Source organism: Oryzias melastigma, linkage group LG19, assembly GCF_002922805.2.
Source record: "Oryzias melastigma strain HK-1 linkage group LG19, ASM292280v2, whole genome shotgun sequence".
Taxonomy (NCBI): Eukaryota; Metazoa; Chordata; class Actinopteri; order Beloniformes; family Adrianichthyidae; genus Oryzias; species Oryzias melastigma.
This window is the reverse complement of record NC_050530.1, coordinates 4,710,134-4,728,868: the sequence shown is the minus strand read 5'-3', so window position 1 is coordinate 4,728,868 and position 18,735 is coordinate 4,710,134. Positions and strand designations below refer to the sequence as shown.

The following is an 18,735-nucleotide window of genomic DNA, read 5'->3' as shown; positions in this document are numbered from 1 at the left end:
ATGATGAAAGTCCTGAGTCATCTGGACTTCTCTGCTCTCCAAGGAACATTTCCCCACTCCTCCAAGTCACTTCATCAGTCATCAGAGAGCCTGAGGGGAGAAGACAATCTGTTCTGATGACTCGAGAAGACAATCTTCCTCGACTCCATCGTGAAGCTTCAGAGTTTTCAGCTTCAGTCTGAGCTTCACTAAAGGCTGCATGGAGAACCTTCAACAAACAAACACTTTAGTGATTACGAAGTGGAAGAACATCATCTTCCTCCGGGGAACCATCTATCTGCAGCATCGTTGTTATCAGCCGACGTTCCTCTGCTTCTGTTTCCTGTCACTCCGATCCAAAATGCTTCAATTGTTTTCACTTTTCCTTGTTTTCCTTCTGTTTCTGGATCTTTACTTTGTTTTCGCTGCGTCCCCTGTGGCTTCAGCTTAATGCGGAGAGATTTCTGAATTCCTGTCAGTCTTTGAAGCGGACCCCCCCTTACATCTCCGCCCGCAGGCCCCAGAATTCCTCAGTCTTCAGGAGGGTTTTCCGGTGGAGCCAGAGAAACTCCATCATCTGGTTCACGACTCTGTCTGGTTCTGATCCGATCCTGTCGATCCGTCAGTCAATCATCCGTTCAGAGAAGAAATCTGTTTCTTTAGCTCAACTTTTAGGGTTTTTTCTGGCAGTTTTAGATGAGTTGGATAATAATGTTAATTTATAATCTTAAATTTTACACGATCAAGTGTTTCTATTTTTCATATGTGTGCATAATAAATATTGTTGATGACATCATCAGATAGAGATACCTGATGACATCATTAATTATAAAAATATTTGAATTGTATTGACTTTTGTGGTTAAACCTTTGCAATAATAGCATCAAAACTGATATTTTTTACTAGATAGATAGATAGATAGATAGAACTTTATTAATCTCCCAAGGGAGAAATTCAGGTGTTCGGCAGCAGAACAGAATACAACAAACACACACAATAAATACCAATAAATACCAATAAATACCAATAAAAAAATAACAGATTCATAAAATAAAATAAAATACCAGTTTATATCAGGCAGATTTGTTAAACAGCCTGATGGCTGAAGGGACAAATGAGTTCTTAAAGCGCTCAGTCCTGCAGCGCAGTGAAAGGAGCCTGTTACTCCGTGTGCTCCTCTGTGCCGACATTGTGCTATGTAGAGGATGTCTGGGATTGTCCAGGATGTTTCGGCTTAGAGCCTTCATCCTCTTCTGCAGCACAGTTCCCACAGAGTCCACCCTCCTCCCGATCACAGATGCTATTTTACGTATTTATCTATTTTTTTCATACAGTTCTTCAATTTTTGGGCATTTGAAAACCTTTGCATTATGGGTATCAAACAGGTCAGCATGTTGAGGACTGGATCATTTTGAGTTTAGCTAATAGTTTAGCAACATGCTAACATTTTTGGATAATTTAGCATCTAATGTGGTTTTTGGGGCTAATTCTGGGTTAAGCTAGTATTTTAGCAGCGTGCTAGCTATTTTGGTATTTATTGAGGTTTTTGGGGTAATTCTGAGTTTAAACTAATATTTTAGTAACATGCTAATGCTTTTGGCTAATTTAGCATCTAATAAGATTTTTTTGGATAGTAGTGGTAGTAGTAGTTAAGATAGTATTTTAGCAGTGTGCTAGTTTTTTTTGGCTGATTTGGTATTTACTGATGTTTTTCTTTTTTTTTACTCTTTTGAAGGTAAGCAAACATTTAAGCAAAATAGTCACTTTTTTGGCTAATTATGTATTTATTGAAGTTTTTTGGGCTAATTCTGAGGTAAGCTATTATTTTAGCAGCATGCTAGCTGTTTTGGCTGATTCAGTATTTACAGAGGTTTTTTGAGCTATTTCTGAGTTAAGCTAGTATAGTGTGCTAGCTTTGTTGCTAATTCGGTGCCTACTAAGGATTTTTGGGCTTTGGGTAAGATTTGAGCAAAATACCTACGTTTTTTTGGGCTAATTGTGAGTTAAGCTAGTATTTTAGCAATGTGCTAGCTTTTTTTAAAGGATAATTTAGCACCTACTAACGTTTTTGGGCTTTTTTGGAGGTAAGCTAACATTTGAGCAAAATGCTCACTTTTTTGGCTAATTTAGCATCTATTGAAGTTTTGGGCTAATTCTGAATTCATATTTTTAGGGATTTTAACATTTTACAGAATTTTTTATATTTTTCTGGATGTTCTTCTATTTTTTGTGCACTTGGTGCAATATCTGCAACTTTAAGTCATTTAGCAATTTTTGCAGTATGGAAATAGCTCTAGCGTTTTCAGCAAACATATTTCTTTAGCATCTTCAGCTAAAAGCATTCACACCAGCATTATTGCAGGTAATGCAACTTTTCTAGTTCAAAAATGTTTATTCTGTTCTCTTACATGAGTATAGAAACTGCTTTACAGATGACGTTTGATTTGATTTTCCCGTAGCTGTGCGTTCAGATGGTGTTTTCGGGACTGGGATGACGTTTCCCTGGCAGTCATCCATCCCAGCCTACGTGCCTCTGCCATGTCAAACCAGCCGCTCGTGCCCGGACTCATCCAGATCGACGTCACAAACCCGTTTGACGTTGGAAACAAGCTCCAACTGGAGAAAGCTTTTAAGCAGTAGGTTGAGTTACGGTCATTTTCCAGCTTTTAAATTTAAACGTTTATTTATAGATGTGCAGGTTTTCCCTCCAGGACAAAGGCTGCTGGGATTCCTGTCACGCGTCAAACTTTCACTCTTAAAGTAAACTATGTAAGTGGCTCCTGCGTCTTGTTTTCCTCTTTCCCTCCACCTGCCCAACAGGCGCTCACCTGGAGGAAACCTGCTTCCTCCGTCCGTCTGAGGCAGTTGAAGGAATTAGCTTTTTTTGGAGTCTGAACTTTCAGGTCAGACTGCTCTGCAGTTTCTGTAATTATAGAGCAACAATAGCTAATTGCTGCAGGAAATGAAGGAGATTTTCAAATTAAAGTCCCATGTGTGCTCCACCTCACTGCTAATCTCCGCAGTAACAGTTCTCGGCTGTCAGATTCTTCTATCTTCTCCTCCATAAGATGATTAATGACGATGGAGAAACACGAGCGCCACTATAGACGTCAAACAAAATAAAAACATGTTTTCATCTCCAGCACTGATCTTACTTTTGCTTTGGGACTTTCACTAGAATTTGATTAAACTGCTGATATGAACACATTTTTCTTTGGTTTATCCGCATCACATCTCAAACTCGTTTGGATAATCCGGACTGACGTGGATTACAACCATCTACATAGTGAAGCTCATTTTTGTTCTTTGTTGGACGTTTGACCAAAAGCCAAAAACGGAGTTAAATTCTCAAATATGACTGAATCTCCGGTTAAAATGCTGATTGATGAGGTTTAGTTGGAGGAAGATTTATGCTTTTAGCATGGCAGCACAGGAAGCCCACATCATCAACTCTCCACCACCGTGCTTCACAGGGTCAAAGACGTCAGTTCACAAGTTCTGATGTTTCACTTGACTGTTTTTAGAGAATGAAAGTTTGTTTTTGAAACCCCAGAGACTAAATCTAAAAGAAACGAGAGATTCTTGAGAGAAACCAGGAGCAGGAAAACATGTTTTATTTAAGACATCAATATGAAAACTAAACCAATATTTGGTCAATTAGTAAACTTTACGTTAATTAGGGAAGTTAAAAAAGTTTTAAAATAATAAATTAAATTGTTTTTCAATTAAGATAAAACATTTAAATAACAAAATTTAGATTAATCAAACGTTTCATAAAAATTATTACCGTATTTCCCCACAAATGTCTTTCCTTAAGTTTAAAAAGTTTGTCTTTAAATAAATACTCAATAATACATGTTTCTTCATGGAATCAGATCTAAAGTGACTCAAAAATAAAGACACATTTATTGATTTCCATTCTTTCCAGCTGTCAAATCCATTTTAATCATAAAGCAGATTTTACATTAAGTTTGTTGTTTGATAATTAATGTTAATCACAGAGGAAAATCCTGATGGTTCTGGTCTGATCCCGGTCCGGTTTCTTCTGGTGATCCTCTTGGTCCTGCATTTGTCAAAGGTCACATGAACTCTGGTTTGGACTCAACATTTCTTACAGAAAGGTTTAAACACCAGCAACAGCTGTAGATCTTTCTGGAGGTTTCTGTCCAATAAAGTGAGGAAATCATCTCAAAGAGACAAAATCAATAATAATCTTAAAACGTGTCAAATATATCTAATGTCAATTATAAAGTGCAAAAAAACAAGTCTCAGATTTTTTTCTTTTTTTATTATTATTTATTTATATTCCACAAAACGACAAACACTAAACAACAGACTCTTTTGTGGCCCCTTTACTTTATTACAAAGATCGTAGAAACTGTTTTTTAAATCTTAAAAAAACCTACAAATAGCAACACCAACAAACTCATACTCATAAAACAACCTTAGAAAATAGACAAAATATCCAGATTTCTAATTGTTCATATTTATAAAAACATGTACAAGTTGTAACAGTTTTTAAAATGTGCTGTTTGTCATTGATTTGTGGTTGAAGAATATTTAATAACCTGATATTTTTCAGTAAAAATTTTTATTTGACTTTCTTCATTATGTAAGTTTCTGTTTTTCTTATCTGTTTATGGTGAACTTTATAAATCGATCCCAGAATCGGCTACTAAATTTGATCTGATAATTTAATCAGATTTAATGTGGATTAATCTGTTAGTTTTTAATGTTTCATTTCAACATAAAAGTGGAGCAGATGGATCTTTAAAGCAACTGTCTGTATGAACTCTTATTGTTTGTTTTTGTGTAAAATAAAAACAGAAGTTTTATGTTTTTTATTAATTTTTCTAATCAATATAATTCATTGAGTTTGTTTAATTTTTAAAACGAGATTTACAGCAAAGATTATCATCAATAATAATCCCCAAAAACATAATTTCTGTTACTTTTTTAATAGTAATCATTTAATGTCAAATTAATGACTTTTGTTTCTGAGTATTTTGAAATGTGATTTTTCACAGATAATTTATTTACATCATTCTCTCCATCTGTGATTATCTCTTTGATTTTTATAAGACAACATCTACAGAAAACGTTCGGTCATCTGCAAACATCAGCATTTTAGTTTTTTAGAAATGCTGACAACATCATTTATGTAGAGGTTGAATATTTTTGGACCGAGAACTGATCTCTGAGGAACCCCACTTATGATATTACATAAGAGTGATTTAGTAGGGTTTATTTTTGTCTGTTTTTAAATTACTTCCTATTTAGTAACGAGCCACCCGTCTGAAGTCATATTTACTTCATCTTTTTAAGAAAAATATGATTTATGGAGTCAAATAATTTAAGGTCCATAAAAACACTAACGAGCTAATGAGTCTTTTCTATCTATCTATCTATATATATAAGTAGTTATTACATCCATTAATTCTATTATTGCAGAGTGAGATCTTCTGGATCCAAACTGACTTCTGATGAGAAAATTATCTTTGCCAAGAATTGTTTTTCAACATGGTAACAAAAACTGATGAAACTTTAGCGATTTTCTTATTTGTAAAATATCCTGTAGAAAAGATCAATCACACATTTAAGTAAATTGATGTAAAACAATGATAATAATAAATGTTGTTTATGCAGCCCTTTTAAAAGATACTCAGACACTTACAAATGAACAAATTACAGTAAGAGAAACAGTAATAAGAAATAAATATTGAACGAATAAACAAATAAAAATTATTATTATTATTATCTAATTTTATTTTGAAATGTTTCCCTATTTTCAGTTTTGTTGCTTTTCTTCTGCATTTAACACCAAAATTATTAATAATTTATTTACATTCTGTCTTGCAACACCAGTCATTATATTGGGATGAAACTGTCATGTCCCAAAAAGATTGTTAAATTTATCAGATATTTCTTTCATTTTTATTCTTTATTTTACTGAATTGCTGTAAGAGGTCCAGATTCTACCAAAAAGGTTCAAAATCTTATCAAAAAGACAATTTATAATCCCAAACAGACGTAATAATTAGCTTTTTAAAATCTGCTAAGAAGAAAAACCTTTAATTATTATATTTTAAATATCTACGTTTTTTTTTTCTAAAAACAAATATTTTTGTTTTTAAAGAAAGTTAAAGTTTCAACTGTTTTATATCAAACCGAGTTCTGTTTATAAATAGACTAAATGTAGTTATTGAGGTGTGGAGGAGGCGGAGCCTCCCATCCAAACGTTTGGCAGACAGGTGAGGACAGGTGAGGCCAGGTGAGGCCAGGTGAGGCCAGGTGAGGCCAGGTGAGGCCAGGTGAGGCCAGGTGAGGCCAGGTGAGGACAGGTGAGGCCAGTCTTTGAGGCCTTCATTGTTTTCCATAAGAGTCACGACCAAAAGAGCTGGAGCTCAAAAGGGGGAAAACCCTAATTGTGTTTTTCACCCTAACCCTCAAAGCGTGCCGACTCCAGGCTCTCCGGATGATGTCATCACTTCAAAAGTCTCCTGGGAGGGAAACCTGCTGGACACCTGAAATGCAATCTCCTCCTGACTCTGGTTTGCTGCATTTGTCACCAGGTTTTCCTCTTTGGGGGAGCAAACCTTGGCTGACCAGGTTCTTCCCCCCACTCCTCTGTGGGGTCCCACAGGGCTCAGCTCCAGGACCCCTGGATCCATACGTCCAAAGAAAACACAAAGTCCGGGTGTCTAACAGATAGATGGTTTGGAAGCTTCTCTGAGACTCCAAGTTTGGATTAAAGTTTCTGGACAAACATAAGTTATTGCAAACATGTGGCTTGAAGTGGAGGTTGACCTTAAGGTTAAAGGTCAGATCAAGACTGATCCAATTGAGCAGAAGAAAATCCTGTCTGGAGACTCCACAGATCCCTCTGTGAACCGTTTCCTGTTATCATGACACGTTCGGATTTGTCAGGAAATGTAATCGTCCAATAAAACCACAAAAGGGTCGTTTTCGTTCTGTTTATTCGGCCTTTTTCACATCAAAAACGACAAACTTTCACATTTTCTGTCTATTATTTTCCCTTACAGCATCTCCTCCTCCTCATCCTCAGAACTCAAATCACAGATCACTTTCCGTTTCCATCTTCAGCAGCGCAGCCTCCGCCGACCTGAGCCGCGGAGCTGCTCAAACTTTCGGATCCCTTCAGCAGGGAGAGGTCAGTGGGGTTAAGGATTCTGACTTCAGTGCACACGTGAACAGCAGCTAAGATTTAAAAACCTTCCTATAAAAATAAATATAAAAATAAATAATCTGCCAGCAGCTAAAACTTTTTTACCTTTTAATATAAAAGAAACGAAATGTGATAAGTTATAAAATAATTCAGTCCGCCAGCATCCCTGCGACGCGTTCAGGCGCCGTCAGTCCTGGACATGCAGCGTCCCGAACAGCCAGTCCCAGTGTGTGAAGTAGGGGGCAAAGTTGCACTTGGACTTGAGGTGGTGGAGGTCGTGGTGGGGCGCGCCACCGTACAGACCGAACGGCACCAGGCGGTGGGTGGCCCAGGGCAAGTCGTAGCCGCAGTGGTCCTCCACCGACAGCCAGATGTTGAGCGTGAAGAAGCTCAGCTTGGTGAGCGGGTGGCAGCCCAGGAGCTCCGGGTTGACGGCGGCGAACAGCCCCAGACTGAGGGTCTCCCAGGCACCCGAGTACTCGGCGGTGAGGGCGGACGTGGACGTGTAGGTGTGATGCACCTGGTGGAGGAGGCGAGACGTTAGATCAGGGGGTCACACTCATCGCAAAAGAGGCCAAAATCCAGAACACACATGAGGTTAAACAGGATAAACATTTATTAAACGACAATTTTAAAACTTTAAAAAACATAACTTTTAACATAACTATGAACTAGATATATATCAAATATATATACATTATTCACACTATATAATGCTGTTAGCTGAATTTGGCCACTGGAGATGCTGAAATTGATAGTTAAAAAGGCTTAAGCTGATAGCCAGTTAAAATATTAGCTAAATGCTAAACTCGCTTAAAAATAGGCTACATTAGTTAGCCAAAACAACTAGCATGTAGCTGAAATATTTGTTAAACTCTAAAATAGTCTAAAAAAATATTAGCTGAAGACGCTTAAATGGATAACTAAAAACGCTGAAGCTGATCGCCAGTTAAAATATTCGCTAGGGGTCGAATTACCATAAAACACACAAAAAAATCTTAGGTTAGCTAAAACAGCTAGCATGTAGCTGAAAAATAGCTAAACTCCAAAATGACAAAATAGTCCAAAAAAACTAGCAGAATGTCAATTTTTAAAACTTTAAAACTGTAACTTTTTGACATAATTCTGAATAATAAAAAGCAGGAAAATTATTCCAGAATAAATCAACTTAAACCTTAAATAACTTTCAATGTTTTACTCTCTAAATATATATTTTGTCAAAATTATACAAGTTAGAAATGAGCTCAAAATAACATCGGGTCATTAATAACAATAAAATGATCTGGAGGGCCAGATCCGGCCCCCGGGCCTTGACTTTGACACGTGCGTTAAGAGGTGGCAGACAGACCATAAACTCAGTGTTGGAGGAGGAGGACTAACCTTGTGGAAGGTGCGGTACAGCCAGGGCACCTTGTGGTGCAGCAGGTGCCACATGAAGCTCTGGAAGTCAAAGAGCAGCAGGCAGACCAGCACCTGCGCCAGCAGACTCGGCAGGGGGGGCGCCTCCTCAGGTAAGTGCTCCGGCCGCAGGTACCAGTGCAGCAGCGTGAGCGGGAAGATGAAGACCAGGTGGTTGTAGAGCGCCAAAGCCAGGCAGCTCCGCACGGACGTCCAGCTGATGGAGCTCTGTGGCTGCAGCTTGAACCTGCGCACCCAGGCCCACCTGGAGGCCAGCAGGTCCAGCAGCAGGAAGGGCAGGCAGAAGGCCAGGTAGACCAGGAGTGAAAACAGGACGGGGAAGACTGGTGAGTGCATCACCGCGGTGTGCCGCAGCACGAGATCCCAGGTCGGTTGCAGCAACATGATTTCTCTGTGCTTCAAAGTCTGCTCTCTGTCTGAGCACACAGCTCCACCACTGTTTTTAGATATGTGATGCTCCGCCCACATCCAAATATGGCGTTCCCACAGCACTGCACAATGGAAAGTCTCTGGCAAGTCCTAACAGTTATAGAGGAAGCTACTCCCTGTTTATTCCTGGCTTCAAAGACTCAGAAACTCGACCCAAAGGACCAGCGGATCTCAGCTGATTAGATCCTCGGCTTATGAAGATTAGAGTCAATCTAAGTTCTGATCCAGACCCGAAACTTCTGCTGACGTTACAGCCAGAGCAGCAGGAGGAAAGACTCACGGGAAAAATTTCTGCTCCCCTGCCAGCAGGACGTCGGAAAAACCCTCAAACACTTCCAGCTCCGTCCACGCCGGCCGGGTTCTGTGGTTCTGAAGTGCTCTGTCAGCACAACAAAGTATTAGTCATAGTAGTCTGATATCATTCAAAATACTTCTGGACAAAATGTGGACAAAAGTGTTGGTACCCCTCAGCTAAAGAAGGACAAACCCACAATTCTCACTGAAATCACTTGAAACTTACAAAAGTAACAATAAATTAAAAAAAATGAAAATTAATCAAAATCAGCCATCACTTTGGAATTGTTGATTGACATAATTATTAAAAAAAACAAACTAATGAAACAGGCCTGGACAAAAATGATGGTACCTCAATGAAAGATTGAAAACTATTTGACCAGAGTGACATGATTAACTCAGGTGTGTCCTTTAATTGACATCACAGGTGTTTCCAAACTCATAATCAGCCAGTCTGCCTATTTAAAGGTAGACCAGTAGTCACTCTGCTGTTTGGTGACAAGGTGTGTACCACACTGAACATGGACAACAGAAAGCGAAGGAGAGAATTGTCCCAGGACATCCGAAAAAAAAAGATAGACAAACATCTTAAAGGTAAAGGCTATAAGACCATCTCTAAACAGCTTGAAGTTCCTGTGACAACAGTGGCTCATTCAGAAGTTCAAGACCCACGGGACAGTAGCCAACCTCCCTGGATGTGGCCGCAAGATGAAAATTGATGACAAATTGAAGAGACATCGTTCGAATTGTATCCAGAACAGCCTCCAAAGAAATCAAAGGTGAACTCCAAGCCCAAGGTACATCAGTGTCGGATCACACCATTCGTGGTTGTTTGAGCCAAAGTGGACTTCAAGGAGGACACCACAGATGAAAAGAAATCATAAAAAAGTCAGACTAGAATTAGCAAAAAAGCATGTTGACAAGCCACAAACCTTCTGGGAGAGTGTCCTATGAACAGATGAGACCAAACTGGAGCTTTTTGGTACAGCACATCAAGTCTATGTTCATAGACTCAAAAACCAATGAAGAAAAGAACACTGTCCCTACGGTGAAACATGGAGGAGGCTCAGTAATGTTTTGGGGCTTTGCTGCATCTGGCTCAGGGTGTCTTGAATATGTGCAAGGTAGAATGAAATCTGAAGACCATCAAGGCATTCTGGAGAGAAATGTGCTGCCTAGTGTCAGAAAGCTTGGTCTCAGTCGCAGGTCATGGGTCTTCCAACAGGACAACGATCCAAAACACACAGCAAAAACCCCCAAGAATGGCTGAGAGGAAAGCGTTGGACTGTTCTAAAGTGCCCTTCATGAGCCCAGATCTGAATCCCATTGAACATCTGTGGAAGGAGCTGAAAGATGCCATATGGAGAAGACACCCATCAAACCTGAGAAAACTGGAGCAGTTTGGTCATGAGGAGTGGGCCAAAATACCTGTTGACCACTGCAGAACGCTCATTGACAGAAATCCTTTAATTGCAGTGATTGCCTCAAAAGGTTGTTTAACAAAATATTGAGTTATGGGTACCATCATTTTTGTCCAGGCTTGTTTCATTAGTTTGTTTTTTAAAATAATTATGTTAATCAATAATTCAAAAGTGATGGCTGATTTTGATTAATTTTCAATAAATTTTTATTTATTGTTTTTTAAGTTTCGAGTGATTTCAGTGAGAATTGTGGGTTTGTCCTTCTTTGACTGAGGGGTACCAACACTTTTGTCCCCGTGTGTAACCTTCACCTGTAGGGACCAGATGCAAAGAAAACTTCCCAAATTTAAATAAATTAGATGTTGTGCAAAAAAAAAGAGTAATTTTATAGTATCATTTCACTCGTTAGCCTAAGCATAATTGTTGTAAAGATTTCATAGATTCACATGTGTTGTTTCTGGTTTTATTTGGACACCCTAAAGAGTCATTAAGACGATCATGGACCTGCGCTCATATTTTCATCCCTGCAGGCGTACTTTGATGACACTCACGTTTCCTGCAGAACCAGCTAATCCGCACGTTTATAAAGTTCCCCAGAAGTAAATTATAAGAATGAAAGTGGAGCCGTCGCCATGACGCTATCACTTACAAAAGCAGTTTTTACAACTTGTTGTTGTGTAACTTGAACAAAGTGCCGACGCACACCCTTTATTCCATAAGGAGTCACTTGTTTTCTGCAGCTGTGATAAAGTCATCATATACGCAGATGACTTCATCTTTAGGAGTTTCCTTTAGAATACTAACACTCAGTTTAATGACATTTTCTATTAAAATGATTAGATTTCATTTATTTGTTTGACCCTTTAACACCTCAGACGTTGGCGGTGACATTAACTAATAACAAATATTCTTTGAGGAATCATAACTTTCCAACTGTTAACACGATCATTCCAGCCAATTCTGAAGTAGAGAAAAGAATGATTGTGTTAACGTTTGGAACGTTATGGTTGGTCAACTGGAGCGTCGCCGGCAGTGTCTCAGGTGTTAAAGGGTTAACTGTCTATCGGACAGTAAAGTAACCTTCACAGTTTATCCTTTGAAACCCTTCTTCCTGCCGAGCTCTGCCGTCTGATTATAATTTATGCTGATTATTTTTCCTTTTTAATCATTCCAGAAATTACTTTTAAATACTTTAAGGTCAGATTTTTTTTTACTTTAAACAAAATGAGTTTTTCCTGCATTCCTTTTAAAACATTTCATCTAAAGTGATAATGTGCGTGGCCTTCACACAGCTGGAGCCTGATAGGTGGAGCAGCAGCTAACACAAGGCTAACTAGCAACAAGATGCCTTCCCTTTCCACAAAGGATTACCAAGACCTTCTGGAGAAGATCACAGCGCAGGAAACAAACTTCTCATCTGAGCCAATAGAAATTACATAAATCAGCCTAGTATCATCTCAAAAATATCTCAAGGATCAAAGATCTGATGTCTAAGCTTTCGCTACTTCACAGACCTTTTTTGGGACAATTTAGCAGGATTCTGTTTTTTTCTTTTCTAGTCATAAATCCTGATTTGCTGCTGAACTTTCTGCTCCTGAGCATCCTCAGGAAGGCTGGGCTGAACAAAATCGATCCATAGAAATCAAGATCGACCTAACACGTAATGCTAAAGTCGGCTAGCTTAATGCTAACATAATAGAATTTCCCACAGCGGCTAATGCTAACGTCCGGTTGACCTAAACATACATTTCTGACTAAATGAACATCTTTAACTCACTGACAGGAATTTTCCAAACAATTTGAGGAGAATCTATATTTTAAGAGTGGTCTAAAGCATTGTTTTTTCCTCATACTTTCTTCTTCTGGAATAAGGTGTAATGTTATAGTGTGATCGCCCCCTAGTGGCCAAACTGAAACGCCCTCCAGGAGAGACAGAACAATTGTTGGAACTTTATTGGAGAATCCATGTAACTGTATGATATTATGATTTCAATGAGATGAACTGTATCCGATTAATATGAATATTTTCAGAAAATATGAAATATATGAAATATGTATTTCTAAACGAATGTGTGTAAATCTGCAAACTCAGAAATATAATTGAGAGGATCAAGACAATCAAAAAAAAATTGCATTGAATTCTGTAAATGACTGCCGATACCGAGCCCTAGAGTTCAGTTTGACTCCATTTTTCCTTCTGTTTTCTATGACTGGTTGACTTTTGAGAGTTTAAACAAGAGAGAAAATGGTTTCAAATGATCTTGTTTGTCTAAAAATGAAGTCTCCAAAACATCGATAACAAAGATGACTAAATCACAGATTTTATCTAATGTTTTTGAGACAGTAACTCACGTTTCTGTTTGTTCTACGTGTAAGAGTTGTGGGCGGCTGGACTAACCTGTCCGCTCCGTTATTGGGAGAAAAACAAAAAAGTGAAGAAACAGTTTTCCATCTTTGATCACGTCTTCTTTATGATGGACTGCTGTGTTCTGACCACAACAGCAGATTGGTCGGCCGTGTAAAAAGCGTTCTGAACTCGCCAAAGTGTAAATGATCCAATGAGTCGGTTGATGAAGTTGGTCTGACTCCTGAGGATCGACAGAAACTGTCACTTTTCTGGGAGTTTGACTAAAAATGCTTTAAGCCAAATTTAGCTCAAAGTATTTTGTTGTAGATCTTTTTCCTTTATTTTTCTGCGGTTTGTTCCATATAGAGCTGCCATGGATCAATCAGAGGAACCAGAGCTCCTGCTCCTCTACCTCAGAGCTCTTAACTTGGCAGACACTGCCACCATGTGGCTCATGAAGGAAACGCATCAAAACATCCAAAGATCTGACTGAGGTGGTTCTTCCAAAGTGAAAGAAACTGACAGGAACCAAAAAAACATCATTCAAAAACATCATTTGGGAACCAAAAAGACTCAACAAAAATTCTTTCAGATTCATAGACAATTTAGAAAAGATGGAATCACAGCACCCTTTGGGACGTCACAGAACCTGGAATGACCCCACAAAGATGACCCGCTGGAGCTTGTTGGGACTGTCGGGTTCATTCCCACGTTGGACTTCAGTAAAAACTCTACATTCACAGCCAGTTCAAGAGTCAACATTCAGCCCATGGTGTTCACACCGGACGCGTGTCGGCATCAGGGTCAGCTTCAACGTTAGGTCAATGGTACAGACGCGATGTCCAGCACCGAGAACATCAGCAGAAAAAGTCTCTTCTGTACAGGAAACAGAGCAGGGTGTCGCACTCAAAGCCAACCAATCACAGACATGGACATGAATGTTGATGCAGATTGGTCAAGAGTTCTTCCAATCAGCTCGCAGACTGATGGGCCTTTGAGGCCCATCTGTAACAGGGTCCACGGTTCTGTTTCCAGTGCAGAAGAGAGAATTTCTCTGGAGTAAATATTGTTCTTTGCATGTTTTTTTCTGCTTCTAGTGTAAAACAATGTTTGGAGCAAACAAAATGTTTATGCTCTAAACTGTGAGTCATGTGTTTGGAAGGACGGCACCAAACCCCTCCACGGGACGCAGCTCCTGCAGCAGGAGTGCACCGCCGACAGTGTTGCCAGATAGTGTCACAGTTTTCCAGCCCAAAATCATCAGAAAACCGCCGCACTCAGAGAGAGACCGGCCAACCCTTTGTGGGCCAACCACACGTCAACATCTCTCTACTTCTGACTTTGACAGCTATATAAAAGTGTAATCTATCTGGTATGGATTAACATCGTATGTGTTCCTGTTACTTTCCTACTTGAAAATGTAACTTTACATAAAAAAAAAATCAGCAAGTTCTTACAGTCACTTAGAAACCTCTAAGCTACTGCAGAGAAAACATCCTGGAGCTGCCCACCATCAGAGAGTTTGTGCGGATTTCTACGGGCACTTGTGTATCACGTGCACAACTCATGCATGTAGCATTTGTGTGGAGCCAGGACTCACACCTCAACAACGATAGCAGGAGTGGGCAAACCTTTCCACACGAGGGCAGCAAAGGGTTCTAATATATACATATATACTGTATATATATACATATACTGTATATATGTATATGTGGTCCACAGAGAGCAGCAGGTCCCATAAGGAGGAGACCTGAGAACCAAAACACAGCTGTCCATACCTCATCAGGACTGTACCGGTTCAGAGAATGCTCTTTGCTCAGAGCTCCTGGATGATGTCATCAATTTTAGCCATTCCTGTGAGGACCTTCTCCAACATCTGAGGTAGATCCTGACCTGCATGAGAAGACCGGCCTCAAGCTGTTGAACACAGTTTGAACCACCTGAAGATCCAGCGGGAGATTTAGTTTTATTTCTATTATTTAATTCAGAAGCAACTTTAATGTTTGTGTTCCTCCCATCAGGGAGACAAGCTGTGTCCTGTTGAGGAACAAGTCGGTTAACCTGATTCAACCATCAGGAGCTTTGCTTCAAGGCGGTGTCGTCCTGCGACAACAACGGAGGTCTACGGATCAAAAACATCTAAAGGTTCGTTTCCACTCAGTTCTGATCTTTGAAGACGTTTGACTTTTGGAGTAAATCTTTAAATGTGTGCCAGAAGCAGCTTTGATATAGAATTCAAGCTGCCCCTCCCCTGTTGATCTGCAGAAGAAACGAAACCAAAAGAGACCTCCTGCCACATCCTATCGACCCAGAAGAATCCTCAACATGAGGTGAGTCTGGATTGGAAGTGGTTCTGTTCTGGTCGGTTTGGATCCGCTCTGTGTTCTTCAGAAGCTGCTGCTCTGACTTTTCATGCGACTCGGTTCGTTTGAGTGAAAGAGTCGTGATTGTGATGCTGCAGGTTGAGAACAAACGAGGTAATTTGGTCAGTTCTTGATCAATCAATCAATCACTTTGTGACCCGCCCCCACCACCACCACCTCTTTAACCATTGGAGACATTGGGCATCAGGCTGAGCACAGAGAAGGAAATCACAGAAATCATTAAAGCTTCTTTAAGCATTGCAAAAATCCCAAAAGGCGATACTTTTAACTGACACCAGAACAGCAACAATAATAAAACTGTTAGAAACTTGATCCTTGCATCTGTAACATCCGTCCATTATGTATTTTTGCCACTCTTACATAGTCTTCTGCCCCCCCCACACACACACCCCAAATAAAGTGGTGGAGCTCCGCCCCCAGGAATAGTTGGGACCTCCTCCTCTGGGGATAAGGGCATATCCAACCAAGCAGAGGCGGTTTCATTTATGGACACGCCCACATTCCTAATACATTCATGTCGTATGATATATTATTTTGTCCACCTTGAACAAATAATTCAAATAGTACGTTTTCACAAAATCTGGTAAAAAATGTGAGAGCGACACCCACCAGTGAGAAAAAGACTTGTGCATTTAATTGCTCCAAATTATTTCTTCATGGGGGAGAAAGCTGTGAGACAACTACTCGTTTTTACATTTACATATGAGTGAGGAAAGGACTTATGCATTTGGCCTAATGTGATTTACTAATTATGACCCTTAGAAACCCTCAGTTAGGACTTTAAAGGGCACATGAGATGAATCCACCGTAGGTCCGCCTCACCAACTATAGTGTGTTCATTTAGAGAGCATATGAGACAGCCTCCTGAAAGTTCACGACAGTTTAAGGCCTGAGTTCCCTAAATTGGGTCAGGATTTCCAGTCTGACAGGATCTAGAGGTTGATATTTTCACATGATACACATATTCCTTGAACACAAAAGAAGGTATTTGTACTATTTTATGTCTCTCGGGGCTACAGGCTCTGGGGCTTACCTTGTGGTGGTTAGGAGAACAGAAGGGGGAACCAAGCCCTCAAAGAGGGCATGTTCGGTGCACACTCCATGCCAGCCCCCCAGGGAGCAGAGCCTCAGGCCCCCCCATCCCAAGTGGTATAAAGGAGATTAAATTGGGATTGTGGTGGTTAGGTTGTCTTCAGTGGCAGAGATCAGATGGAAAAGAGAAGAGAAATAGTCTTGGGTATGTCAACCCGTTTATTAAAGGAAAAAGGCCAAATACAGACGTAATGTTTTTTCACTTTATCCACCCGTGGGTGGATGTGGGGCGTCTGTATACTTCCCTTTCTGGTTTTCTTTTTTATTATTTTATATTTTTATATTTTTCTACCCGTGAAGGGTTATTTTTTTCTCCCGCTGATACTGGACAGAGAAAACTGTCAGAGATCCACTCTATGGAAGTGGTGAAGAGAAGTTCCTTTCCACTGAAGTGGAGAGGAGAGGACCCGTCCCACCGATGTCTTGAGGAGAAGTTCTTCTGCTCTAGGCCAAAGAGGTGGTGTTTTTTTATCTTTTCATCCCCCCTTAACAAAATGCTCCTTCCTGTCACTGCGGCCCGTTGCTTCCTGTCTTCATGTGGTTCCCAGAAGCTGCAGCATTTCCTGCTTTCAGAGGAAGGTCAAGTGCTTTTTTTTAGAGGCTGCAGGTAGAATATTCTCTTTTCTTTAAAATGTCACACAAGACTTGCACTTAGAGACAGAAACTTGAGCAGAAACAAGTTTGACAATACATAATCACATACATATAATCATTTATCATAGCTATGGACACATTTTACACTTAACGCACAAAAAATACCCCATGGTCAAGATCTAGGGGCTTCAACAAGATTTAGTATCTTCAGAACTTTGGAGCAATTTTAATCAACTGTGATTCATACTTAAAACCTAAAAAGTAATTACTTTGTTTTAGCATGAATATAATGAGTATTCATGATAGCTAAAATCATTACAGACATTCATTATTTTTATTTATTTTATTTTATTTAGATTGTGGGATTATTTTTTCAACCTCTTGTTTTATTGCCACAGCAGTTATTTTTTCTAACTTTTATTTCTCTGTCAGAAAATAAAACAGGCATATCAACAAACAGTTCGGAGTTAAATCGTGGAGCTAGCGATTAGCGCAGTTAGCATCTGCTGTGTGGCTGTCGGTTTAACATTAAAAATAAACAAAATTCAGATCTGTTTTTGTTGAAATGCCTTTGTAAGTCACTCTTTGCATTAAGACAACCCAGTTGAGACACTTACTGTGACTTTAAAGTGTTTTTAAAAGAACTATTGATCTCGTAAGTCTGAATCTCTTGCTAGCTTGATTTTGTTAGCCTCAAGCTTGAACTGCTGCTGCGCCTCACGGTAATAACATGTGGCGATCCGTTCATGACACGCAGAGTTCTAGTCGAGTACCTGAAATGATCAGCCAGAAATATAAAGTGCTGATCAAATTAAGAATAAATGAAATATCTGAAATTGATCGCAGATAATAACAGATACCGATCAAGTCATCAAAGATCAAGCCCAATTTTTTTATCACGTGATCAGATCAGGACATCCCTAATTCAAATCACTAGTTTAAATTTGTAGAATGTACTAAAGGAGATTTTTTTTTATTTAAGATGGTGGCCTCTTAAGGTCAAAGATTAGCAAAACGTTGGGTGTGGCTGTAGACTTAACCTGGTGGTATGTGTGAAATCTTATGAAAAAGTTTATTTTCCCATATTGTGTAAAAATGGGGGCTGCACGGTGGAGCAGTGGTTAGCGCTCTTGCCTCACAGCGAGAAGGCCCCGGTTCGAATCCCGGCTGGGACCTTTCTGTGTGGAGTTTGCATGTCCTCCCCGTGCATGCGTGGGTTTTCACCCGGGGACTCCGGCTTCCTCCCACCGTCCAAAAACATGCTTCATAGGTTAATTGGTGACTCTAAATTGCCCCTAGGTGTGAATGTGAGAGTGGATGGGTGTGTGATTGAGGCCCTGAGACAGACTGGAGACCTGTCCAGGGTGTACCCCGCCTTCGCCCTTCAGTAGCCGGGATAGGCTCCGGCACCCCCGAAAGGGAAGAAGCGGTTAAGAAGATGGATGGTGTAAAAATGGTCAAATTTCCCACTTGGCCACAAAATGGCGAAACAGCTGTTGGTTCTGGGGCCATCCCATAATAATTTCTTCTTTTGGATATCAGCGACATCTGTTTCTTTGGCTTCTTTGTAAACTTTTATTTATTTATTTA

At 39.8% G+C, this 18,735-nt stretch overlaps 2 protein-coding genes and 1 long non-coding RNA gene across 3 annotated transcripts in view; 2 read left to right on the top strand and 1 right to left on the bottom strand.

Annotated features, from left to right (window-relative positions):
• The first annotated feature begins 2,199 nt into the window (after positions 1–2,199).
• Positions 2,200–6,915, top strand: LOC112141847. Its single transcript, XR_004949796.1, has 3 exons — positions 2,200–2,341; positions 2,439–2,615; positions 6,552–6,915. It is a non-coding gene; the product is annotated as an uncharacterized LOC112141847 (long non-coding RNA).
• A 24-nt stretch (positions 6,916–6,939) lies between these two features.
• ch25h (cholesterol 25-hydroxylase) lies at positions 6,940–9,365 on the bottom strand. The gene is made up of 2 exons (XM_024265007.2): positions 8,546–9,365; positions 6,940–7,685 (listed from the first exon to the last, which is right to left on the bottom strand). Exons 1-2 carry the CDS (start codon positions 9,050–9,052, stop codon positions 7,353–7,355), a joined length of 840 nt encoding a protein of 279 aa, XP_024120775.2. The 5' UTR covers positions 9,053–9,365; the 3' UTR covers positions 6,940–7,352.
• Positions 9,366–14,823: 5,458 nt separating this feature from the next.
• LOC112141814 (interferon-induced protein with tetratricopeptide repeats 5) overlaps positions 14,824–18,735 on the top strand; it is a 10,156-nt gene continuing 6,244 nt past the window's right edge. The window contains exons 1-3 of the mRNA XM_024264974.2: positions 14,824–14,956; positions 15,097–15,220; positions 15,341–15,405. Coding sequence (XP_024120742.1) covers positions 15,401–15,405 — 5 coding nt within the window. The 5' untranslated portion in view covers positions 14,824–14,956; positions 15,097–15,220; positions 15,341–15,400. The remainder of the gene's footprint in view (positions 14,957–15,096; positions 15,221–15,340; positions 15,406–18,735) is intronic.

Coding starts and splice junctions, on each gene's coding strand:
- ch25h (XM_024265007.2), bottom strand. CDS start 9,052: ATGTGGGCGGAGCATCACATATCTAAAAACAGTGGTGGAGCTGTGTGC. Junction 7,686..8,545: donor TGTACCGCACCTTCCACAAG/GTTAGTCCTCCT, acceptor CTCCTCCACCAG/GTGCATCACACCTACACGTC.